The following is a 24,980-nucleotide window of genomic DNA, read 5'->3' on the forward strand; positions in this document are numbered from 1 at the left end:
TTTGCTTGCAACCACATAGGATGCGAACATTAAGTCTGCAGTACTGTAAATGCAGCATAGCACTTATTCACTTCCACAAAAACATTGCAGGGTATAGGATTTACCCTTATGAGATGCATACTTACAAAAGGCCACTTAACTTACTATTTGTTTTTCTAAAAAGGGGATGGCTGTTTTAAAATTCAAAGAACGTTCCTCCAATCCAAATCAGGAAGAAAAAATTACAAATTACAAAGAAAAATAACTCATGGTGTCATCAGGAAATCATAACAATTTTTCTTTTTATTAAAGTCAAAAATATAAAAAAAAACACATTTAATCAGGACAAAATCCTCACCAATCTATACAAAAAAAAAAAAATCATATTACATGAGATCACAGCAATACAATCCGAGTCACATTCCTAATTCCTTCATCTTAATGTACTCAGGAGGTTTCGCAGAACATGTGGCCGTGTGCAGACGACACTGGGTCAAAGTTAACAATTCTCTTGTGAAGTTCAGAAACATTTTTTTAATTCTGAGGTTTGTTTGGGTTCTTTGGCTTTTGGTAGGAAATGTTGCCCAACTAGAAATGCCTGTGGGGGTGATAACCATTGGTCATGGCCATGTCCCAGTAAAAGTACCAGGCAAAGAACTTTTCTTGGCAGCCCTGCCCGTAGCACAAATAGCACAAGCTCTTTGGTGCTAAAATAAATAAAATTAAATCTATACACATAGTAAAAGTGATGGGGTAGACTGAAGGCAGAAAGAATTCATTCATACATACATACATACATACATAATACCCTTTGTTGTTATGGTAGAGGTGTATGAAGCATTCTAAAGACGACAAGTGGACAATTTTTCCATAACAAACAATCAGCCTCTAACTGTCAGCAGTCTAGTAAATATTATAAAATGTTTGTTTTCATTTGTTGGGTTGCTATGGGCAACTTCTCTTTGAAACGTTTTATACATCTCCCCTATGTTTTGTAAGGTTTTAGTGAGTTCTGGTTGTACAAAGAGATCTTCAGAAAAGCCTAGCACTGCAATGTTACAAGATCCATATTTCTCTCATTGTCAGGAGCCACTCGACAAGCTGGAGTCTGACGTAGTTGGTTGTCCCATTCTTTGGTACTCAGGTTCAGATAATTGTTTTATTCCAAACCTCCCAAATAACCGCCTCCCGTTGTTGAATCTGAAACTAACAAATAATTAAACATTTAAAGAATTACAGTGATATCATAACATAAAGATAAGGTATTACATCAGAGGTTCCCGAATGCAACCATTATAGACCAGGTTTTAACCCTTTCAGGTCCAACAACTAGTCAGGCTCAACAGCCCTAGCGCTAGTAGCAGATATAATGGTGAGCCATTTTAAAATAAGAACATTAACATCATTCAATGTAGAACATTTTTTAATAAAAAAAAATTACAATTAATTTAAACAGACTGAATTGCAAAAAAAAATTTGACTGCAAAGGGTTAAGGATATCCATGCTTAAGTACATCTTTATTTATAACTCAGTCGATTTGATTTAACCATTTGGGCTCAACCATGGATATTCTAAATACTTGGACTGCGATGGCAAAGTTTGCAAACCTCTGCATTCAGTTATAAAATATAAATGTACAAATGGGCTAAAAGTCTAATGTTTAACTTCGAATTGTAAATACAATGTGCAATAATAAATAAAAAAATTGTCAGATGCGGAGAACTTAATCTTTAAAATGGATTGATTTGGGTAAAGTATGAAGGGAGAGAAAGGGATCAACACCAAAAATCACCTTCTAGAATAAAATATATATGATATGCTACAAACAAACAGAACAAAAATGCTGGTTATTGTGTATAATATCAACTACAGTACATGTGCTGTTTTAATAAAGACATTTAAAGAAAATACTAACTATATGAATTAGGGTACTATTGGGTTAATTAACTTTAAAAAAATATGTTCTACAAAATCTTCTTAAAGCTGGTCTCTAGTTAGATAACCTGGTCATTTCTTTACCAAGTTGGCAGAAAATTGCACTGTGTGTGGCAACGTTGTACAAAATGAAAATTAGACCAGGACGATAGGGATTGAACTATCCTGGGAAAGCAACCATTTGGCTCATTTCACGGTCCCTATCTGTAAATTGGGAATGCGTTATGCTGCACAAAAGGAAAGGGGAGGGGTACAGGAGGAACAAATCATAAGCCTTAACCACAGAGATTTAGCTACTGATTGGTCCCTCCATTCACACTCAGCCAAAAGGAGCTCTGGGGAAATGGATATAGTGTTGCATGAATTAGCCCCTGAGGACTCTAGGGCAGAGGAAGAATAGAAGAGTCAAACACACACATATATCTCATAAAATGTAAATAGTAAAACGCAGAAATGGAACTTAAAATAACAGAAGCATGAATGTAAATTCTACAACAACCACTGGCTCGAGTCAAGGGACATATGAGGAGGAACTAGAACAAATGTGGATTTTACTGTTCAGAATATAAATTCTAGGTCTGACCTCTGCAGATGGCTGCATCGCTTTGCCAAACCCTGTAAGCTCTTGAGCTCTACACACATTTTCCATGGCTGAACCTCAGCCAATCAGCAACAGACATTTGTGGTTGGGTCCATAGCTACCATCTCAACCCAAAACCCAGAAACAATGGAAAACTATGGTTATGCGAAAGGGATTTAAGAACTTGAAAAAGAAATGAGGTCATTATAATCACAAGAAGAAAAAAAAAAAGCCACAAAACCAGAAAGCCTATTGCATCTATTCATGCAGTAATCAGATGGGCCCGCACAGGTTTAGTTAAATGCGGTTCCTTCTCTACATGTTTCAGACTTGAGGTTAAATAGAAACAAAAGGCTAAATAAATGGAAAATAAACAACTCTACAGATCTGACAATAAGAATTGTTCAGCTAGCTGGAGTATAGTGAGAATCAGATACAGATTACACAGTTGGTTTGTACTGTTACGGCCTTTATGCCACCACTAAATGATGGAGTACTTAACTCCTGAATGGGTCAAAGCTGAAATAAAAACTGCATTGTATCCTACAGCAGTTTAACGCATGGCAAGAAAACGGCTAATATCGTGAGATTAGCCTAATGATATTATCAGGCAATCTTATTGTAGCCTGTTTTTACTGTGTTGAAAACGACCTGCTATCGACCAATAACACTCGGTATCAGGGATAGGTTCTCGGACCCATGTGTTATTGACACAAAAACATGTCTTCTAGTGCTGCTTATTGGTGGATATGATTTGCGTGCCATGCAAGAAGTGAGAGAAACTTTTTGAATACTGGGCGCTATCAGACATGGAATGGGTTAGGTGGGAATGGCAGTCATCCAAAGCACACTGGTGGAGATTATGCAGGTGGAGATTATAGCCCTATGCAGACTTTATTAGGGATATATCCTTCTAGTGCGGGGGGATATAAAAGATGTTCATTATCAATGGACTTGTAAATCTGGTGACAGATGTAATGTGCAGGAGATAGGAAGGACTGTTTAAATCAACTACATAAAGTGGGTATGGGTCATTAGGTCGACCAAACTAAGGTTCACATGCATTGTGTCAACCATTTAAGGTCGACAGGGTTTAGGTCGACACATTAAAAAGGTCAACACAAGCCTTAGGTCGATAGTCATAAGAGCTACATGGGTTTTTCAAATTTTTTGTCCCGAATGTCAACATGGACACCGTATCGGTGCACCGCGTCCCCTGGCATGGCTCCATGATTTGGGCACACTATTCTATTCTCCCTCCAGGCACCAGTGGATGGTAGGACATGAAATACTGCCTGTTGGCATATGTCAGCTTCCCATTGTCAACATAATGCTTGTGTCAACCTTTTGACCATGTCAACCTTAGCTATGTCGACCTTCAGTGGTCAACCTTAATAGTGTCATAGTGTCGAACTAAAGACTGTATACCCATAAAGGAATGAAGCCAACTGCTTGTAATATGTTGATTGTTCAGAGGTTATTGTATAAAGCAGTAGTCTCTGCACTTTAAATCTGGGGTAGATAAAATATCTCCTTATGGAATAAGCATGCTTTCTATAGTAGTAAACCCAGCAGCATTTTTCACCAGTATATGGGAGGTCTATTAAGAATCTAATACATAGAGTAAAGGGGCCAACACACTGGGAGAGACTACTGAGCACTCTGAGCAAAGTAGATTGCTCAGCTCACAGTACTGCACATCGATGTGTCAGCGCTGCATGCAGAGCGATCTGTCAGGACCAGTGTTCTCCAGTGAGAACACTGTTCCCTGACCAGCGATTAAGTAGATTTATCCAGCATGCTGTATATTAATCCCCAAGTGATAGCAATGCACTGAGCCCCGCATTGCTATTGCCCCTACACACTGAGAGATGCCGCGTGTCAGCCCCATAATGATCCCAGCACTGTAATTATAGGAGATGCAACACGTTTCTAGTAAAATCTGCAGGTTTTGTGTAGTGTCCTTCCCAAGGTTCAAGATAGATAGATAGATAGATAGAGAGATAGATAGATAGATAGATAGATAGATAGGATACGATACCTTAACTCATTCAGGTATAAAGGTTGATATGAACAAACAACTCTTGAAGACTGATAACAAGAATCGTCCTATGAATGACCATTTCAATCCCCCCTCCCACTTTCCCTATAGATATAAATAGTATATACCTTTTATCTGAGAACTGTTCATCAATTTCTTCAAGTGTTCGTCCTTTTGTTTCCGGAATATAGTAGTAGATAAATACAGTAGCCACAACTCCCATCAGACCATACAGGAGGAAGGTCCAGGATAGACCTATGGATTCTGTAGGTAAAATAACACACTGTGCATGAATAAAGGTACTGACATGTAGATTGTACCGATGTAATTATTCCTCAGTTACGAGATTTTCATAACTCATAAAATGATTCCAATATTCTCTTGTATTCAGGAACCTGTGCTCTGTTGTAGTATTTTACTTGATGTTAAGGACAGCAGTTTGGTAAGGCCGTATCAGATGTAATTTTTGCCCCCTTCAGGTGTCTCGGTGGAATAAAAAAAAAAAAAAGGGAAATGTAGGGAAACAACAAGGCACAGAGAAGCTATGACATATGATACAAGGTTCATGGTATAATTAAATTAAATAATTTACTTTTAATTACCAAGTACGAGAGATCTGGAACCCTATGTATAACATAATGCTTTTTATTTTCTCCATTAAAATACTGTCAAATTCCATATGGTTTTGAGGCACAAGAATAATAAGAAGCAATAACTGAGACAATTTATTTATTTTATTAATATTTATAGAGCATGATTAAGGCTTTTAGGGGCCCCTCCAATAAAATGGCTCCTTTATTTGCACCATTCTCCTCCACCCCCAAGACTTACTGGGGCATGCTTCCAACTCTAGGTTCTGTATGCACAGACTGCATATAATCACTTAGCGGCTCCCAAGTCCCCTCATTAGCAGTGTGTAATTGGGAGCCGCTCACCACTGTATGTAATCTGTGCATGCAGGGCCACAGCAGCTTCCCTCCGCCTCAATCTGGCCCTGGAGATCATAAAATGAAATAACACAATGAATATGATAGAGCCAACTCATACTTCCCAAAAAATATGATATGCAATTCAGAACCCCATGCATGGTAAAGCCATCAAAACAGGGGCGGGGCCTTGTCAAAAGGGGTCTATAGTGACAAAAACAGGATGTGTGGCTCACAGAAATGTAAGCATTAATGGTTAGCCAGGCCTTTGTGGTAGCTGGCCACACCCCAGATAGCGGGTGGCCACACCTCTAAGCCTGGGCCACTAGCACTGCATTCCCCCGGCGGAACCTTCATGCCCTAGTCCGACACTGTATAACAGTATGGTTTCTGTATCATTTTCTCCTACTAAGACATGATAAAGTACCCACATACTGTATAGCCTGAAGCTGAGCATGACCTCAGACGAGAGCTGTATTGGTAAGAATGCAGTTTGTGAAGGTGCCCTAAAGGTGGTTCCTTCAGACAAGGCTCCCTTTTTTGCTCTCCCCACTCTCAACACACCTATTCACTGCCGAGGCACATGGGGTGAAAGTAGAAGGGGACGGACACGGAATAAATAAGTCCACATGTATCCCTGATTACTATGCATGCCCTCCACCATAAGGGTGACTGATTAATATATGATCACATATATATATATATATATATATATATATATATATACACATATACATACATATACATATACACGTGACCCTACTATCTGTTAAGGGAACAAAAATAAACAAATTAATTAACCACTTCATCACCTACAATAATATATTTACAATCAACATGCTGATTACAAATATATTGTTTTAGGTGATAAAGTGACCAATGATGGTAACATATCCCACATATTTCTGCTGTGCGCACTTTCTGAGGTGATAGGCACCTCAGAAACCTAGAGAGCTGTATTGATAAAAAAGAATGCCTAGAATATCATCAACTCACCGTAAATGAGTAATTTAAAATGACAAAGCAGATAACATGAACGCAAACATTTATACTGATAATGTGTCCTATGCATATTCTTAGGTAGCCTGTACAGTAATGTCTTCTTGCTTATCTGTGTAGCATTAATATAAAGGTCTATGAGAACATCTTACCAATGACATCTAGGAATGACAGTGTGATCAGCAGGTTTGTTACCCAATTTAAGCAGTTACAGAAAGCAAATGCTCGACCTCGAATTTCAGTGGGGTATATTTCACTGAGGACCAGCCAGGTCACTGGAGAGAAGAAGGAGGCAATATCCATGTTTAGATTTTATAGCAGACAGAGTCACACTTCACAAATTCCATGGTGTGTCCTCCCCTACGCACAGGTGGGAGTGCGGCTAGCAGTACTCTAATTTAGGGATCGTCATCATAGGTCAATCAATGTCAATCCTTTTTAACAATGGTTGGAAAACAATTTATGCTTTTTTTGCTCTCCATGGTACAAGACCACAGATCAAAGCAGACCACAGCCAAGCATGCACATAGCGTAACAAAAAGTAAATAACCACTTTCAATGGAAAAATTCAGCAGCTAACCATAGATGTTCACGCCTTTTCCCAATGTTATCTGTTTGGCTTTCTGCCTGTTTACTAAGATCTGAAAACAGTGAAGAAATACTGTAGGTGCATCCATGCTTAGTCTGCAAATTGACCCAGCTGCCAGCTCATCCATTTATTTCTAGAATTCACATGGCACCATGCTCATCTGCCTGGTGCCAAAATCAAAAATCATTGTGTTTGACATGAGCATTGTGGTTATGTGATGTGCCAAGATTTATCTGAAGAATGTTATTTCTGAAAAATTAACCAGAGTATTTTTTAGATAGACAATCTTGACACTATCTGGTCTCCCTTTCTTCTTATAAAATCCCTACATCCCCTTTGTGGGGTGTACTACCTCCTTTGATACAGGGTCTGTCCTTAAGTAATGAGACCAATTTTTTTCTGCCACACAGAACTGGTACATGGTGGCACTGTAGGGCGGGTTGGGTGTAGCGGTGTCCCAGACACATTCCCATTTGCAGCAGTTGTCTGTGAGCCTTTACAATGTATGGATTGGGCTGTAAACGGCCTGTCCTTTTTAACATAGTTGAGGTATGAGATGGAGCGTACTATCAAGCAACGATATGCTATCAAGTTTTGTGTTAACCTCGGGAAATCAGGTACGGCCTTCAGGGAGGAATCCTTGTCCAAGGCACAAGGTTACCGCTGGTTAAACTTTTTTGAGGAGGGCAGAAAAGATGTTACGGATGAACCTTGCTCTGGACCACCTTTTACAAGCTGAATTGTGCAAAATGTGGACAAAGTGAGAGATGTTTTGAACACTGACCATCAATTGAGTGTTAGAATGGTAGCAGAAAGGTTGGGACTTCCAAAAACTACTGTACAAGAGATTGTGACAAATGAATTAGCAACGTGAAAGGTGTGTGCCCTATGAGTCAAAACCTTGGGAACCTATGATCAAAAGGCAAGCGTGTGGCAATTATCCGCAAACTTTTAAAACCTGTGCAAAGGGAGCCTAATTTTTTTGAAAGAGTGGTAATAGGTGACAAAAGGCAAAAGTACAGAGTGGCGCACACCATCGTCACCTTGCACTGAAAAGGGCAGAATGAGCAAATCACAGATCCACAAGGAATTTCTGTCTACCAGCCAAATTGTCAAGGGTGCCTTTATAAAGGAGTGCTCAATTGCTTGGGAAACAGAATCCTCCATGTCTGCAAGAAAACTGGCACTACCTGGGTCCTCCATCATGACAGTGCGCCAAATCACATATCACTACAAGTGAGGGATTTTTTGGCCAAGCATAACGTGACAACGCTGCCTCCACCACCTTACAGTCCGGATCTGGACCTTGCTTACTTATTTTTGTTCCCCAGACCAAAGGACACCATTTCAGACCATAGACAACTTGGATGGGGCTGCAACAAGGCACTCAAGGACGTTCCTGTTAATGCCTTCCAGGAGGCATACCAAGTTTGGCAGGCACACTGGGAATGGTGTAGCAATGCTCAAGTATCATACTTTGAAGATTATGAATCTGAAAATTCAAAAATAGTTTTTCACAGATTTAGTCTCATTACTTTCCAGACAGACCCTGTATATGCCTGTTTATATTTCTGAATATACCAGTAACCTCTAAAAGCAACAAAATAACATTTGTCTCTTATTATTATTATTATTATTATTGGGATCCGCAGTGCCCAAATAACATAAAGAACTAAGAACATAAAGAAATAAGCAAAACAGATTTTATATATATATATATATATATATATATATAGAAATACAGTATGGACCTCGTTTTGCGCTAACAATAATCTGCTGCTGCTCCGATAGGACTCCCCTGTTAGTGGGAGTCAAACAAGAGATTTAGAAAGGGGGTTTCTATTGGAGAGCGCTGATTAGTGTACCACCTAGTTACTTCAATGCAACATACAATATTGATACAATTTCTGTAATGACAGTTGATCTTTGTCCCTTTTCCGAATAAGACGTGCCAATCTGTTCAAGGTATAAAAAAGTTCTTTATTGAAACCCAACGCGTTTCGTCAGAACGACTTCATCAGGGGTAAAAACTATAGGTGGTACAGAAAGAAAAAGGGATGTACTACTCAGTTATAAATTTCATCATCTTGTTTATCCAAATGGCAGATACAAATTTTAATTTGAGATACATACCAATAAGATTCTCAAGTATGTGATTTGGTCAACTTTTAGTACTCGTACAAGGTAAAATCTAAAATCATTAAAATAACCATAAATTACAATTTTGGACAAAAGCAACACGAAGAGCAAGCAAGAGGGTGAAAAAAGAGAGTGAAAAAATAGAGGCTGGCGTTCAGTCCAGACTACATACCCATATATGGGGTTTGGGCCGATATACAGGCTTAGTAACAAGATGTAGGTGTAGATCCACGGATAATATAGGAGGTTTAAGGTCTGCAAATAATTAGATTTAATTAAATTTAATTAATCTAAGGCCCATATTATTAATATTCAAATGAGTTTATTTTTATTAAAACCTACCCTTGTAAGGAAGGTTCAGGGGGAAGATTCTGTAAAATTTAGAAGATATCAGATCTGTGGATGCTGGAGGTACTGGTTGTGATCTTGGGTAACCATATATAAATTAGTCAATTAGGGATAACATTTGTAATTGGGATGGGATAGATCATCTTATACAATTTTTACCCACCAGTAATGTTTGACTCCGTTATGTAAACGCAGGGTCTATTTAGTAGATAATTTTTGTTTTGAAGATGATTCTGAATAACAAAATATGGTATCAATTAGTCAATATGGTGTCAATTAATCAATGGGTCAGTTTTTTAACCAATTGTGTTAGACATACCGATTATAAGGTGCATTAACGTGCAGAATTCTTGTGGTCCAGTATGAATGAATATGGTCCTTTAATTGTAGGATCACTCCATTTCTATAACAATTATGACAATTACTATAATGAATTTCAAATGAAGAGGGGGGGGGGGGGGGGGGCACGGATAAAATGATTACGTACCAATATGTGTGATGGAAAAAGGCTCCACCAGCCTTACACAGATAAGATACAACGATTGTCAGGAAAAGTAAAAAACCCAATCTAAAAATAAAAATAAATGAATTTTTTCATTTTTATCAACTTGGCAAGGGAATATAGGCCACTATTCAAGGTAGAAGGGGTAGATATAAACATACCGTGTTAACGTAGGATAATTAATTCCCACCAGACAGAGGGAGCACTTGTTTTCTCAAGAAATTCTCCTAAAAAAATTCATATGTTGGTAATTTACCTTAAACCATTTTTTAGGGAAGAGGGATGATATCATTTTTAATAATAAATTTTCAAATACATTTGCTTGCACTTTTACATCCTTTGAGATTTTTCATATAGATAACATTTGGAAAAAAGGGCAATCTAATAAAAGTTGCCATTTTCTTTACATAAGTCAAATTTAAACTAAGCATTAATTTGTGCTTTTACATTGTTAAAAATATGCATATAAGTTCATAGACAATATAATCTGTTACAAGATGTTACTCAAACAAAGTAACTACAAGGATTACAAAGATACAGACTCACCACAATGTAGCACTTTTCAAAAGCTCCTTCACTGGCTGGTAGTGATTGCCTAGTGAATACTGAAGCCTATATATAGGGAAAAGCACCCAGGTTTACTTCCGGTATTAATAATTATCAATTTGAGACTAATGGTCTATTTAAACAGTACCTATGTTATAGGGCTAGTAGATCAGTTCTGATCCACTATGCCCCATCGATAGAAATAAATATTCTATAAGCATTTATGCCAGTATCGCTAACTCTAAAGTGGTGGAACGCACGCCAGCTCCTGTGCGTTCCACCTGTCTACTTCCTGTCTGGGCGGATGTTTGTTGGGGCGCAGCTCAGATCGCTGTCCTCATTTTTTACATTTTAACTATTGGCTGTAGTAGCGCGATCCTCGCAGTGAGTGCGCTTGGATCGCTATCATAGAATATATCTATGGTACTAATGGTGTATAATAATTAACTTATATGTGTCAGTAATGTAGGTTTACTATGTGTGCATCGTTAAATCCTTCCCCGTTTCTCTCTAGTATATAGTTCCCTATGGTCAACTATAGTTTGACCATAGGGAACTATATACTAGAGAGAAACGGGGAAGGATTTAACGATGCACACATAGTAAACCTACATTACTGACACATATAAGTTAATTATTATACACCATTAGTACCATAGATATATTCTATGATAGCGATCCAAGCGCACTCACTGCGAGGATCGCGCTACTACAGCCAATAGTTAAAATGTAAAAAATGAGGACAGCGATCTGAGCTGCGCCCCAACAAACATCCGCCCAGACAGGAAGTAGACAGGTGGAACGCACAGGAGCTGGCGTGCGTTCCACCACTTTAGAGTTAGCGATACTGGCATAAATGCTTATAGAATATTTATTTCTATCGATGGGGCATAGTGGATCAGAACTGATCTACTAGCCCTATAACATAGGTACTGTTTAAATAGACCATTAGTCTCAAATTGATAATTATTAATACCGGAAGTAAACCTGGGTGCTTTTCCCTATATATAGGCTTCAGTATTCACTAGGCAATCACTACCAGCCAGTGAAGGAGCTTTTGAAAAGTGCTACATTGTGGTGAGTCTGTATCTTTGTAATCCTTGTAGTTACTTTGTTTGAGTAACATCTTGTAACAGATTATATTGTCTATGAACTTATATGCATATTTTTAACAATGTAAAAGCACAAATTAATGCTTAGTTTAAATTTGACTTATGTAAAGAAAATGGCAACTTTTATTAGATTGCCCTTTTTTCCAAATGTTATCTATATGAAAAATCTCAAAGGATGTAAAAGTGCAAGCAAATGTATTTGAAAATTTATTATTAAAAATGATATCATCCCTCTTCCCTAAAAAATGGTTTAAGGTAAATTACCAACATATGAATTTTTTTAGGAGAATTTCTTGAGAAAACAAGTGCTCCCTCTGTCTGGTGGGAATTAATTATCCTACGTTAACACGGTATGTTTATATCTACCCCTTCTACCTTGAATAGTGGCCTATATTCCCTTGCCAAGTTGATAAAAATGAAAAAATTCATTTATTTTTATTTTTAGATTGGGTTTTTTACTTTTCCTGACAATCGTTGTATCTTATCTGTGTAAGGCTGGTGGAGCCTTTTTCCATCACACATATTGGTACGTAATCATTTTATCCGTGCCCCCCCCCCCCTCTTCATTTGAAATTCATTATAGTAATTGTCATAATTGTTATAGAAATGGAGTGATCCTACAATTAAAGGACCATATTCATTCATACTGGACCACAAGAATTCTGCACGTTAATGCACCTTATAATCGGTATGTCTAACACAATTGGTTAAAAAACTGACCCATTGATTAATTGACACCATATTGACTAATTGATACCATATTTTGTTATTCAGAATCATCTTCAAAACAAAAATTATCTACTAAATAGACCCTGCGTTTACATAACGGAGTCAAACATTACTGGTGGGTAAAAATTGTATAAGATGATCTATCCCATCCCAATTACAAATGTTATCCCTAATTGACTAATTTATATATGGTTACCCAAGATCACAACCAGTACCTCCAGCATCCACAGATCTGATATCTTCTAAATTTTACGGAATCTTCCCCCTGAACCTTCCTTACAAGGGTAGGTTTTAATAAAAATAAACTCATTTGAATATTAATAATATGGGCCTTAGATTAATTAAATTTAATTAAATCTAATTATTTGCAGACCTTAAACCTCCTATATTATCCGTGGATCTACACCTACATCTTGTTACTAAGCCTGTATATCGGCCCAAACCCCATATATGGGTATGTAGTCTGGACTGAACGCCAGCCTCTATTTTTTCACTCTCTTTTTTCACCCTCTTGCTTGCTCTTCGTGTTGCTTTTGTCCAAAATTGTAATTTATGGTTATTTTAATGATTTTAGATTTTACCTTGTACGAGTACTAAAAGTTGACCAAATCACATACTTGAGAATCTTATTGGTATGTATCTCAAATTAAAATTTGTATCTGCCATTTGGATAAACAAGATGATGAAATTTATAACTGAGTAGTACATCCCTTTTTCTTTCTGTACCACCTATAGTTTTTACCCCTGATGAAGTCGTTCTGACGAAACGCGTTGGGTTTCAATAAAGAACTTTTTTATACCTTGAACAGATTGGCACGTCTTATTCGGAAAAGGGACAAAGATCAACTGTCATTACAGAAATTGTATCAATATTGTATGTTGCATTGAAGTAACTAGGTGGTACACTAATCAGCGCTCTCCAATAGAAACCCCCTTTCTATATATATATATATATATATATATATATATATATATATATATATATATATATAAGAGAAGGGTGCTTCATAGTGCATAAATCTGTAAAATGTATTCAAGAGTTCTTCAAGCAGCCATCTCATAGCATCAGGATAAAATCATGTACCAAAAGTGGTGGTCAAAACCACCATCAGTATACAAGCCTGGAATTTAAAACTCCACCACATTCCGAGGATGAAGTCGCCGTTGCATCAAAATCCTTGAGCTAGGCAACACCCCTTATGGGTTTTGTCATGCTGGACTTAGTCAAGACCTCTGAAGAAGTCCAACATAATGAAACGCATATGGGGTGTCCAGTCCAATGGCAAATTCATCCTCTGCATGTAATGAAGTTTTAAATTCAATGCTTGTATACTGATGGTGACTAGGTTTGGTTTTACTGTTAAATAAACTTCCCACATCATACATGTTATGCATGAATCTTAGAACATACATATTGTCTTTAATGTGATGGATACTCTCTAACTGTCTCCAACTACACTGGACTGATACAATAACGCAAATTACTAAACATGGAAACATGATGTTTGCGTAACAGAGTACTATAATATTATTAACCTATTTTATCGATACTTACTTGGTCCAAATCCAACAGAAAAAGCACTTACAAATGCCATCAGACTCAAAAGAGTAATCCAATTTAAAATAGTATTATTGGCGAGTGTTCTGACGCTGAAAGAAGGTTCTATTACCCCCTCAATGCTGGAGAGAGAGGTGCCTGGAGGACTGGAAGTGTTCACGGTAATGAACCCCGATGTAAAGAACTGTGTTCTAGTCATGGGGAAACTCCGCTGGGCATCATTAGGTACCATGATGTCACTAATAGAGTCCAATGTTGCGGAAGAGTTTGATGGGTCAGAGGATGCATCAAGTTGTGTGATGGATTCACAACTCTTATATGTGTCCAACTTGATCATAAAACTTGCAAAACCTATTCCAGTTACAGAGATGGTCATTATTATGCACCCGGCAAGAAGTAAAATTCTCCTTCCAGCTTTATCGGCATAGCTCATTGCGACAAGTGTTGAAAGAACCTTCATTATCCCCAGACCTACAGATGCCAATACAGCAGAAGAAGTGCTCTGAAACCCCACTGCTCGAAAAATGGTGGATGCATAATAAAGTACATTTGGTTGCCCTGTTAATTGTTGAAAAAGCACCAAACCCAAACCCACTAAAGTCCGCGTTCTCATATTGTCCTTAGAGCGGAAGAGGTCCAGGAATGAGTAGTCCCTCTTTAATGAAGCTGGTTGAACATCTTCTATTTCCTGAAAATCTTCTAGCTGAATACGGCCATTCTGGGATTCGTGTTGCGAGGAATTTAGCTTAGTAGGTGTGGAGGGAAGAAAGAGAATGCTAATAAGTTGTAGAATAGCTGGGAAAACAGCCACTAGAAACATGTACTTCCATCCAGAATTTGAACTGGAGAAAAAGTAATTCATCCCATAGGAAGTTAGAATGCCAATGGTAATACCAGTCTCATAAAGAGACACAAGCCTACCACGCTGGTGTGGCTGGACGATTTCTGAAATATAGATACAGCATGCCATTGATGAGATAGATATTGCAAAACCAATAGCAACACGTCCAATAATTAAAGACCAGAATGATCTTGGAAATATTAAAATTATGCTTCCTAGAAGTACTAATACATTGCTTGAGATTATGGATGTCCATCGCCCAAACCGGTCAATTAGGAAGCCTCCAATAATAGAGGCAAAAAGTGCTCCAATCAGAATTGAGCTCACCAGTGCCTCCTGTTTGAAACAGGTGAGTACAAATTCATACTTCAGTTGGAGTAAGGCACCAGAGATTATTCCAAGTTCATATCCAAATATCAGCCCACCCAACATCGAAACTGTGGCAGACAACAGGAGGGTGGTTGTTGGGATACCTAAAAAACACAACAATTTTTTTTTTTCAAAAGTACAAACTTCCCCACAGTTTAACAAAACAATATACTTTTTTTTTACCAATTAAAAGTATTGTAAGTACTAACAAATTATACCACACACACCAAAGTTCTCAAATTTCTGCTGAATTTTAATATGCCATAATTAGTGTATTTCCTCATATACTATTCCACTGTGGCCATAGAGGCAGAAGAAATTTTAAATTTGATTTATTAACAAATTATACATAAAAAGGGACATACCCATATTAATGTGAAGGTCACGGACCGTAACTTTTCATCTTAGCTGAAAAATAAGCACATAATAAGCATAATGAATAAATGTCTTAAGAATAGTTTTCAATATTGGTCTAGCATTATAGCATGATTAGCGTAAATGTAAAAATAGAATGCCAGTATTTACAACAATATGTCTGGCTATTTAAATCTTGATTGCACAGCTTCTGGTAATATACTGTTTAGTTAGAATTAGCTGCTCTCCTATGTGTAAGCAGTTGCTTTTTAAAATAGTTTGAGAACAAGTCATACCTCCCAACAAAATAAATTCAGGACAAAGGTACTGTCATTTGGGACAGACCTTTCAGATCAGTAGTGTCCCACCTAATGCTGCTTTCACATTGCAAAAAGAAGGTTCGCACAGCGACTTTGAAACGGGTCAGTCCCAGCGCAAACATTCAATAAACATACAATAATGCTGTCATCAGGGGGGGGGGGGGGGGAGTCGGCGCCTCATCGGGGGAGGAGGCAGTGCTTAGATCTGGCGCTGCACCAAGCATTGCCTCCTCCATAGAGTGAACTGGAAACGGGTCACTTGACCCGTTTAACCCGTTCATACTGCCAAGCAACACAGCAACAATCTGATAAGAACTCTGCTTTCTTACTGGTAACCCCTTTCACATCGCACTAATTACCAGGTCAAGACGGCTTGTACCCGGAAATTAGTTGCGATGTGAAAGGGGTATCATTTGATGCCTACACAGGTAAACATTTTTGTATACACTGAATGTGGAAATGTCCTCTGGAGTTATACCATGTAACAACTGCACTAAACTTCACTGTAAACTTGAACCCAGCTTCATTTACAGCAGCCCCATTTCCCAGGCAGTAGAATCAACTCCCCACTATTCATTTGCCACCAGGTCATAGGTGCATGGTTGTAAATGTTTACGATTAGTGGATACAGGCAAGTAAATATATTAGACACACATTCCCTAAGCAAATACTGTATAGGATGCCAAGAGTAAGAATGGAAAGTAGAGGGAAACAGAACTAATACACTTGTAAATCTAGAAGTGAAATTAAACGTCTACCATATTGTAAAAATGATCAGGAACAAAATCCAAGTAATAGCCTTTTAGATCTCATATGTAGACAGGCTAGCACATGGCTAGAATTGTAAATGGTCATGGAGGGTAGCATATAAAATATAGTAACAATCTAATGTAAAATAGTCAAAATGAGCAGGGACAATAACAAAATGTATAATGAGCCCTATTTAGAGGTGGACGTAGGGGTGGTTGATGCGGTGTCTTTGATAACAGCAGATCTGATAGGTATGTACACACTGCAAGGGGTGCAGCTGCTATGGGGCCCAGAGCTGAAGGGGGCCCATCTTTGCTGTCTAAGTAATATGTTTTACATACATTTATCACCATCAGTTGCTAAATAGGGGGCCCTTACAAACTTTTGCTATGGGGCCCATGAATATCTAGTTACGCCTCTGGCTGCAGTTGTCGTCTATTGATTTGAGAAGTCTATAGGTGCCTGCTCAAATCCGCCCCCTGTTTCTGGAGACTAAAAGTTCTTACGCACAGTGTTATTTTGACAATGTGATTTGCCCTTAAAGTACATTGAGCTGATTTTGACTACATGTACTTTCAGTTTTAACTATGTGCAATTTGGTCTATGGCCAAATACACTGTATGCGATATAGTCACAATTGTCTTGCCTGCACAGTCCATTGTTACTTGCGATACCAACCTCACGGGGCCATGCATTGGTATCGCAAGAAAGGTACACGCGATTTTTAGTTAACTTCTTTTACGATTTTGACCATATAGTAAAAATCATAAGCAAAAATTGCACCGTGTGTATGCAAGTTAAGTAATGGAATGCCAACACGACCATCAGACAGATCATCGGGCAACTGAGTATCCCACAGGTTGCGGAGAATGTCCACCACAACTATGCTGCCAAAGAAAAGGTGTAGACCTACTGATACCATGTCATATTATACTGCTTCATTATTCAAGATATTCGGTTGATTGGTCAACAGGCAATAGGTCTACACATGAAAAAGATTGACATGGTCTAGTCGACATTAACAAAAGGTTGAAACGTGCAAAAGGTCTACAGGTTAATGGGCGACACATAAAAAGGTCGACATGAGTTTTTCATGAGTTGTTTTTTAACTGACTTGTTCTTACTTACTGATCCAAGTGGGCATAGAGTTAGGTTATAATAGTGTGCTCGCCAGGCGAGGGGACACGGTACACCTATACGGAGTTCACGTCGGCAGATTTCGACATTGACACCAAAAGCGAAAACCACGTCAACCTTTTCTTGTGTCAACCTTTTGTCAATGTTGAGCTAGACCATGTCGACCTTTATCATGTGTTGACCTATTCCCTGTCGACCAATGGTGGTCAACCTGTAAACTGCTGACAAAATTACAGCCGACGTAATGATCCCATACCTCCCAACATGACCCTCTCCAGGGGGGACACATTGCTCTATTCCTGGACTTCCCTGGTAATGTATGATTGCCATCACCTGTGTTGCAGCACCTTTCTTATCAATTATCCCGTTCAACACAGGTGATGGCAATCATACATTAAGAAGAAAGTCAAGAAGCAGAGCATTGTGTCCCTCCTGGAGAGGGTCATGTTGGGAGGTATGTGATCCACACACATTATTTGGTGCTCTGGATAGAAGGATGCATGTCTGATAAACACTTCAATTTGCAAATGCCAGCATAACAGCATTTATACACATACTGTAGGTCTCATGTTGAGAAATATATCAGAAATGGACTGGGGCCCTGGCAATCTAGAATGCATGTGCAACAAGGGGACATGGTTATAGCTAACAGGGTGTGGCCTCCCAGCCTGCCCTTCTTGAGCAGACAGAGTGCTGCAAAATGGGCCTATTTGGAGAGTGGGCCTGGGGCTATAGCTCCATCAGGCCCATTGTTAATCCCGCCCTGAGGGGGGTTATTCTGATTCACTCGGAAAGGCACAATCACTCTCTAATGGACAAAACCATATGCACAGCAGGTGGGGCTGATGTAATATGTACAGAGAGAATTCGATTTGGGTGTTTTACTGTTTCTGTGCAGGGTAAATACTGGCTGCTTTATTTTTACACTGCAATATAGATATCAGTTTGAAGTACACACCCCCCCCAATCTAACTCTCTCTGCACATGTTACATCAGCCCCACCTGCATTGCACATGGTTTTGTCCATTAGAGAGTGATTGTGCCTTTCCAGGTGAATCAGAATAACCCCCAGATGTAGCTGGGAGCACTAGTGCAAGTCACACAGGCTTGTAACTCTTTGATTACCATCTCTGTCCCCTATGCCCAGGATCTTGCAGTTCACAACTGTTCATTAGCCAGGTACTGAGCCTTTAGTAAGACTACCTAATTGAAAAGGCCCTCCTCATATTCGCTCTTTTGCTGGGTACACACCAGGACGACTAGGGCCCGATCCCCTCAATCTAGATCCAATTCCGACCAATTGGATGTAGATTGTGTGCTGATTGGGCCTTTTTCTGTCCTGGTGTGGACTGATACCGATCCGATGCGCGGTCCCGCGGGTCGGTCGGTCATTATTGAGATCCTACCTGCTGCCGTAGGATCTCAATGACGACCATACAGCCGGGTGCGGGTCGCCATCGGATCAGACCCGCTCACGGTGCACATCGTGAGTGGGTCGTGCCCCCCCGCGTCACCGTGAGCGGGTCGGACGAGCCACTGACGACCCGCTCACGATGTGCATCGTGAGCGGGTCGTCCTGGTGTGTACCCTACATTATTCTGGTTGACTCGCAAGGCTGCAAAACCATTGTGGTGCCTCAGATCTGCGGGCACCCTGCGCGGGAGGCAGGTGGGCAGCTAACATCCGCTGACGTCAGCTACCCACCCCATTGGGGAATTACCATGAGATCACCCAGCGTTTTCATGGGAATGCCAAAGAAACGCTGGGCTTTCCTATGGCTGCATCCCCCGGCCCACCTCCCCATACCCCCATCTGCACTGTTGTGTGCGAGCGCCCAGTGAAAAATCTATTTTCCTCAGCCGCTCGCACACAGTGGCTGCACATGCGCATAAATGACTATGTCACTAAAAATCGCTCCCCTGCGAGTACACACAGGGGAGCGTGGAAACTATAATAGGGGTCATTATGCGCACATATAATGCCATATAATGTAGAAAGCATTGCAAAGACACATTCAATTTAAAGAGCGTTCTAGTACACAAAAAATAATACAAACGTATAAAAGTTTACAATAATTATCTGTGAGCAACTGGTCCAACCTGATTACCTCCTTGTGGAGCCGATCCACCCCTGCAATGCTGGCTCCTTTCAGGCTCGTCTCTAGTGACTTTAATCACCAGACAAACGTTATTCTTATGGAACAGCAAAGAAGCTCAAATTTCAAAGTAACTTTTTCCTGTTTTAATCTGCTTAATTTAAATAAAATGAAGTATTAATGACCAAAAAAAAAAAACCCTGTTTAGGGATAAAGTTGCTCTCATCATACTTATTGACATATGCACTTATAATACAACTAAACAAATAATAGATAAATAAGTGTCCTCTCAGCACAAAGGAATCCATTACCTGAAGCAGAAATAATCGTACAGTTAAACATACACCCGCAGAGAATTCTTTTTGACAGATACATTGGAGAATCTCTCATAGCAAACACAGGTGAGTGTTACTTACTAGCTGGCACCTTTTCAGGATAATCAGCCTAGAACACTCAGCAGCAGCCAGGCTCAGGCTGGAGGAGGGATCGCTGCCCAGGAAGTTGGAGAAGGACGTGGCAAAGGGAAAAAAACTTTTCCACTTTGCTGTTGTATCTCCAGTGTGCTGTGTAACCCGGCCTCTTGCATTCCTGTAGCTGTAGTATAGCACTAGCAGTAGTAGACGTTAATGTGCTGGAAAAGTAACTTACAACAAAACAGGAATTTATTTACAAATAATGTGGAAATGTGTATCAATCCAAAGCTGGACTAAAACTTGCTCTACAGCACAAAAATCTAATTTATTTGCAGTTTCAGATATAGCGCAGCATATTCCGTTTCGCTTTACAATTCGTTTTTCCCGGTAGTTTGTGACACGTTGCTGTTCTCCAAAAGTCATTGGGTTGACCCGATTTAGGTCGCAAGGTCGACAGTGAAAAGGTCGACATGAACACCGTCTGAGTGTACTACGTCCCCGCGCATTTGACTCGCTGCGCTCGGCACACTATTTCATGTTCCCACCATGCAGTAGTGGGTGGTAGGGCATGAAATACCGCCTGTCGACACAGGTTGACTATAAAAAAAATATGTGAAAAACTGATGTTGACCTCTTGACTGTCGACCTTAGCCATGTCACATGTCAGCCTTCAGTGGTAGACCAAATGCATGGTAGACCTTTTGACTGTATCCCCTTCAAAAGATGCATTAGATCAGGGGAGTAACTATAGCACCGCAGCCCCCGCCACCGCGGGGGGGGGGGGGCGCTGTGCATGTGGGGGTGCCGGGGGCTGCGGTGCTATAGTTAAACCCCCCCCCCCCCCCCCCCTCAATCCCCCGCAGACTTACCTATCGCGCTGGTCCCGGCGGCTCCGTTCTTCTGCTGAGGACCACCACAAAATGGCCGCCCCCATATAGCACACAGTTCTCTGAAACTGTCTGCTGTATGGGGGCGGCCATTTTCTGGTGGTCCTCAGCAGAAGAACGGAGCCGCCGGGACCAGCGCGATAGGTAAGGCTGTGGGGGATTGAGGGGGGGTTTGCATGGGTGGCGGGGTAGGGGTGCTCGGCGGGGCGGCGGGGTAGGGGTGCTCGGCGGGGCGGCGACGGGGGGGCGCCCCCCCCTAACGGCGGGGGGGCGCCCAAAACGTAGCTACGCCACTGCATTAGATGAGAGGTGTGCAGCTTTTAGGGGTTGGTATTGGGTTGGTATTGGGATGCTGGAGACCAGAATACAAACAGCAGTATCCTAAATACCAGATGCTAAGTATTCTAACCCTCCACCACTATTATTATTATTTATTTATTACCAGTTTCCCATATAATGCACACATATTCCACAGGTTTACAGAGTATATATGAACATTCACATTAGTCCCTGCCCCAGTGGAGCTTACAATCTATATTCCCCTACTACATGTACACACACGAACACACACACACACGTTAATTTGTTGGGAGCCAATTACACTTCCTGTATATTTTTAGATTGTGTGAGGAAACCGGAGTGCCCAGAGGAAACCCACGCAAGCACGGGGAGAATATACAAACTCTGCACAGTTAGAGCCATGGTGGGAATCGAGCCCATGACCTCAGCGCTGTGAGGTAGTAATGCTAACCATTACACCATCCGTACTGCCCCAGCGATTATGCCCAGTGTGTATGGTGTATGACATCTGTGCTCAAGCCTGGATATCTACAAAACCTGCACTGTTGGTGTGCCTTGAGGACCGTGGTTGGGAATGCCTGGTGTATGATGAAAGGGAAAATAGCTGGGCTGAAAAACGCTCAGTGCATACATCATTTTTTCCCCTGCCCATAAATTTTTCCAGGGGCTGTACGGCTTTTCATAGCAGGAGACTATGGAAAGCTGTCCTCTCCGTCACTCATCTTCTGGCAATACCAGATGATGCGGGAGTGTGCAGCAGCGCTCATCGCTGCCTCATACACACTGGGCGGCTTTCATGCTGATCATAGGTGCCGATTCTGTGGGTGCTCAAGGGCCCGAGCACCCACGGAAATTGATGAGCACCCACGGGCCCGTGTCCCACTGCTGGGCCGCCATATTAACTTGCTAATTTGTGGCTGCAGTACCCACATTGCCAGACCTGCCACCTGGGAAACAGTATGCCGGGAAGAGTGTATTCTGTCTGCAGAGTACCTGCACTATGGGGGCATTTATGTATGTGAAACTGTAGCCGTAATTTGAATATTGGAGACATCTGTGCTCCATAATATAAATTTGTATTATTTTGTGGCCACACCCCTTCCCCATTAAGCCACTCCTCTATATTTTTGGCTTGAGCACCCACCAGCAAAAACATAAATCGGCACCTATGATGCTGATAGCCACTCTCAGATGAGAAAACTGAGCGGCTTTCACATGAAAGACGACCACTGTGTACGCGGCTTAAGACACAAAATTCTGGTAAAAGTACTTACAAAATTGGTATCGCTGACATATGGAGCTTAAACACTAGGTAAAAGAGTACATGCTTTTATGCACCAGACTGACACATTTAAAAGATCCACAGGTGGAGCTAATTATTTCACTTGTGCTTCTGTGAGGAGACCTGCAAAACATGCACTGCTTGGGGTCCTGAGGACCGAGTTTGAGAGCCTGTGTGCTAGAGTAATTCCAAAGAAAACTTTCTCCTTTTGTTTCCAAAACTGTACATGTGGAATCTTATTCCTATAGTATGTCCTATGTACAGTATATCATTAGTGCATAGGTAACCTATTTTAGTGCTTATGAATTTACTTGTATATACTAACTTGGTGCTTCCACAGTGGGTGCTGTGCTGTGGCCAATGTGATAGGCAAAAGCATTTCTGGTGGATGCCAATTGAAAATATGTGGACAAACAGTGGTACAGCTCTGTCCACCACCACGTGACATAACAGAACCTCAGGATAACAGGTAAGCACAATTTTACTTTCCTATATAACAAAAGGCTAATGCTGCTCCTCAACTCTATGGGGAGAGTTCAATTGATTGTTCCATTCAAGCAAGCACAGCTATATATATATGGTATCCGGACTATTTGTCTACAGCAAAAAGATAGACAACCATTAGGTCGACACCATTAGTTAGACAAGCCAAAAGGTCGACACTGCCATTAGGTCCACAGTGTCTAGGTCGACAGTCAAAAGGTTGACATGGGGTTTTCCACTGTTTTTTGAGACGATATCTGCCGACAGGTGGTATTTCATGCCCTACCATCCACTAGGGTGAGGTGTGAGAATAAAATAGTGTGCCCGAAGCATTGCGAGCGAAGCGAGGGGATGCGGTTCACTTCAAACTGTGTCCATGTCGAATGTGTCGACATTTGAGTAAAAAAAACAGTGAAAAACCCTATGTCGACCTAGACACTGTCGACCTAATGGCAGCGTCAACATTTTGGCATGCCGACCTTTTGGCATGTCGACCTTTTTGCTTGTCTAACTAATGGTGTTGACCTAATGGTTGTCTATCTTTTTGCTGTAGACAAATGGTCCCGCTTACATATATATATTTAATGTGAAGCTATGAACCTATCAGAAATAACAAAACTTTGAAAAGAAGAAACAGTAAGGGAGTATTTATCATAGCTTGGAGAGGGATACAATTGTGAGCGATAACGTATCAAACAATCAGCTCTTAAAATAAATTTTTCAAACAGCCTGTAAAATGTAAAGCAGTAGCTGATTGGCTAGTTTTTTATCTATCACAATTGTATAGTTTTTTTTTTTTTTTTTTTTAAGTTTTTTTTTTTTATTATGCTTTCACCTTACAATACATTTGTCAAATACATTATGTGTACAAAATAATTGTGATGTTGTCATGAATACAGAGTTACTGGTATACATATTAGCTTGAATCACAATAAGAGTAATGAGAAAAAATAAAAGAAGTTCAAAATACAAACAGCATTGACAATTAACCTGTGTCCACATCAGTCATTGTTCGACACTTGTTTTTAGTTTCAAATATTAAATATCATCAGCGGGGAGGCCGTGTTCCCAGAAACTCCCATCCCCCATTCCATACCCTCTTCCTTGTCGATTTCCTAGGGAATTGGTGGATCTCCCTGTACCAATCTTGTTTCGTAATATTCTGTGTTCTGGAGGGTTTGTTTGATCCTGCTCTGAAAATCTCTTGGTAATGTAGTAATATAACTCTCCCATGTGTTAAAATAAGTTTTTGTGAGTTTTTCTTTATGCAGTGTGGTCTCCAACCAATCCATCATGAACAGATGGTGGAGTTTTACCTTGAATAACTCTAAGGGAGGGGGGGAGGGGTCAATCCAATTTTGTAGAATAGCCTTGCAAGCTGCTGCACTGATTGCAACTGATAGCTTTTTGCAGCCTCTTGTTATTATTATTATTATAATTTTATTTATAAGGCGCCACAAGTGTTTCGCAGCGCCGTACAAAGGAACAATACAGGGAGACAAAACTTGGCATAACATTGAATAAATAACAAAAATACAGTACGAATAAAGAGCACCACAGTTCAATACACATTACAGCTTGGATATAAGTAGTGAGGACTCAATCAACATACAACTAGAGGCTTGAGGCCAATGATGGAGATGAGTATGAAGATGGTCACTGAGTGTTGGAGTATAGGAGAGCTGTGAGTGACATGTGAAGAGAAGTGGGCTTTGACAACAGGAGGGAAGAGGGCCCTACTCGGAGGAGCTTACAATCTAGTAGG

At 40.2% G+C, this 24,980-nt stretch overlaps 1 protein-coding gene across 4 annotated transcripts; it reads right to left on the bottom strand.

The window, feature by feature from the left end:
* Window positions 1-308: 308 nt before the first annotated feature.
* On the bottom strand, window positions 309-24,383 carry SLC2A10 (solute carrier family 2 member 10). Of its 4 annotated transcripts, none has more exons than XM_083146445.1 (6): window positions 24,312-24,383; window positions 15,560-15,602; window positions 13,982-15,298; window positions 6,614-6,736; window positions 4,665-4,800; window positions 309-1,185 (listed from the first exon to the last, which is right to left on the bottom strand). In XM_083146445.1, the coding sequence occupies exons 2-6, from the start codon at window positions 15,561-15,563 to the stop codon at window positions 1,062-1,064; spliced, it is 1,704 nt and encodes a 567-aa protein (XP_083002571.1). In that variant the 5' UTR covers window positions 15,564-15,602; window positions 24,312-24,383; the 3' UTR covers window positions 309-1,061. The 4 variants fall into 4 exon arrangements, with proteins under 4 accessions (XP_083002571.1, XP_083002568.1, XP_083002570.1 ...); XM_083146442.1 differs by lacking the exon at window positions 24,312-24,383 and adding an exon at window positions 20,267-20,403; XM_083146444.1 differs by lacking the exon at window positions 24,312-24,383 and adding an exon at window positions 20,162-20,257.
* Between the last annotated feature and the right edge of the window lie 597 nt (window positions 24,384-24,980).

Source organism: Crinia signifera, chromosome 6, assembly GCF_055691185.1.
Source record: "Crinia signifera chromosome 6, ASM5569118v1, whole genome shotgun sequence".
Lineage (NCBI taxonomy): Eukaryota > Metazoa > Chordata > Amphibia > Anura > Myobatrachidae > Crinia > Crinia signifera.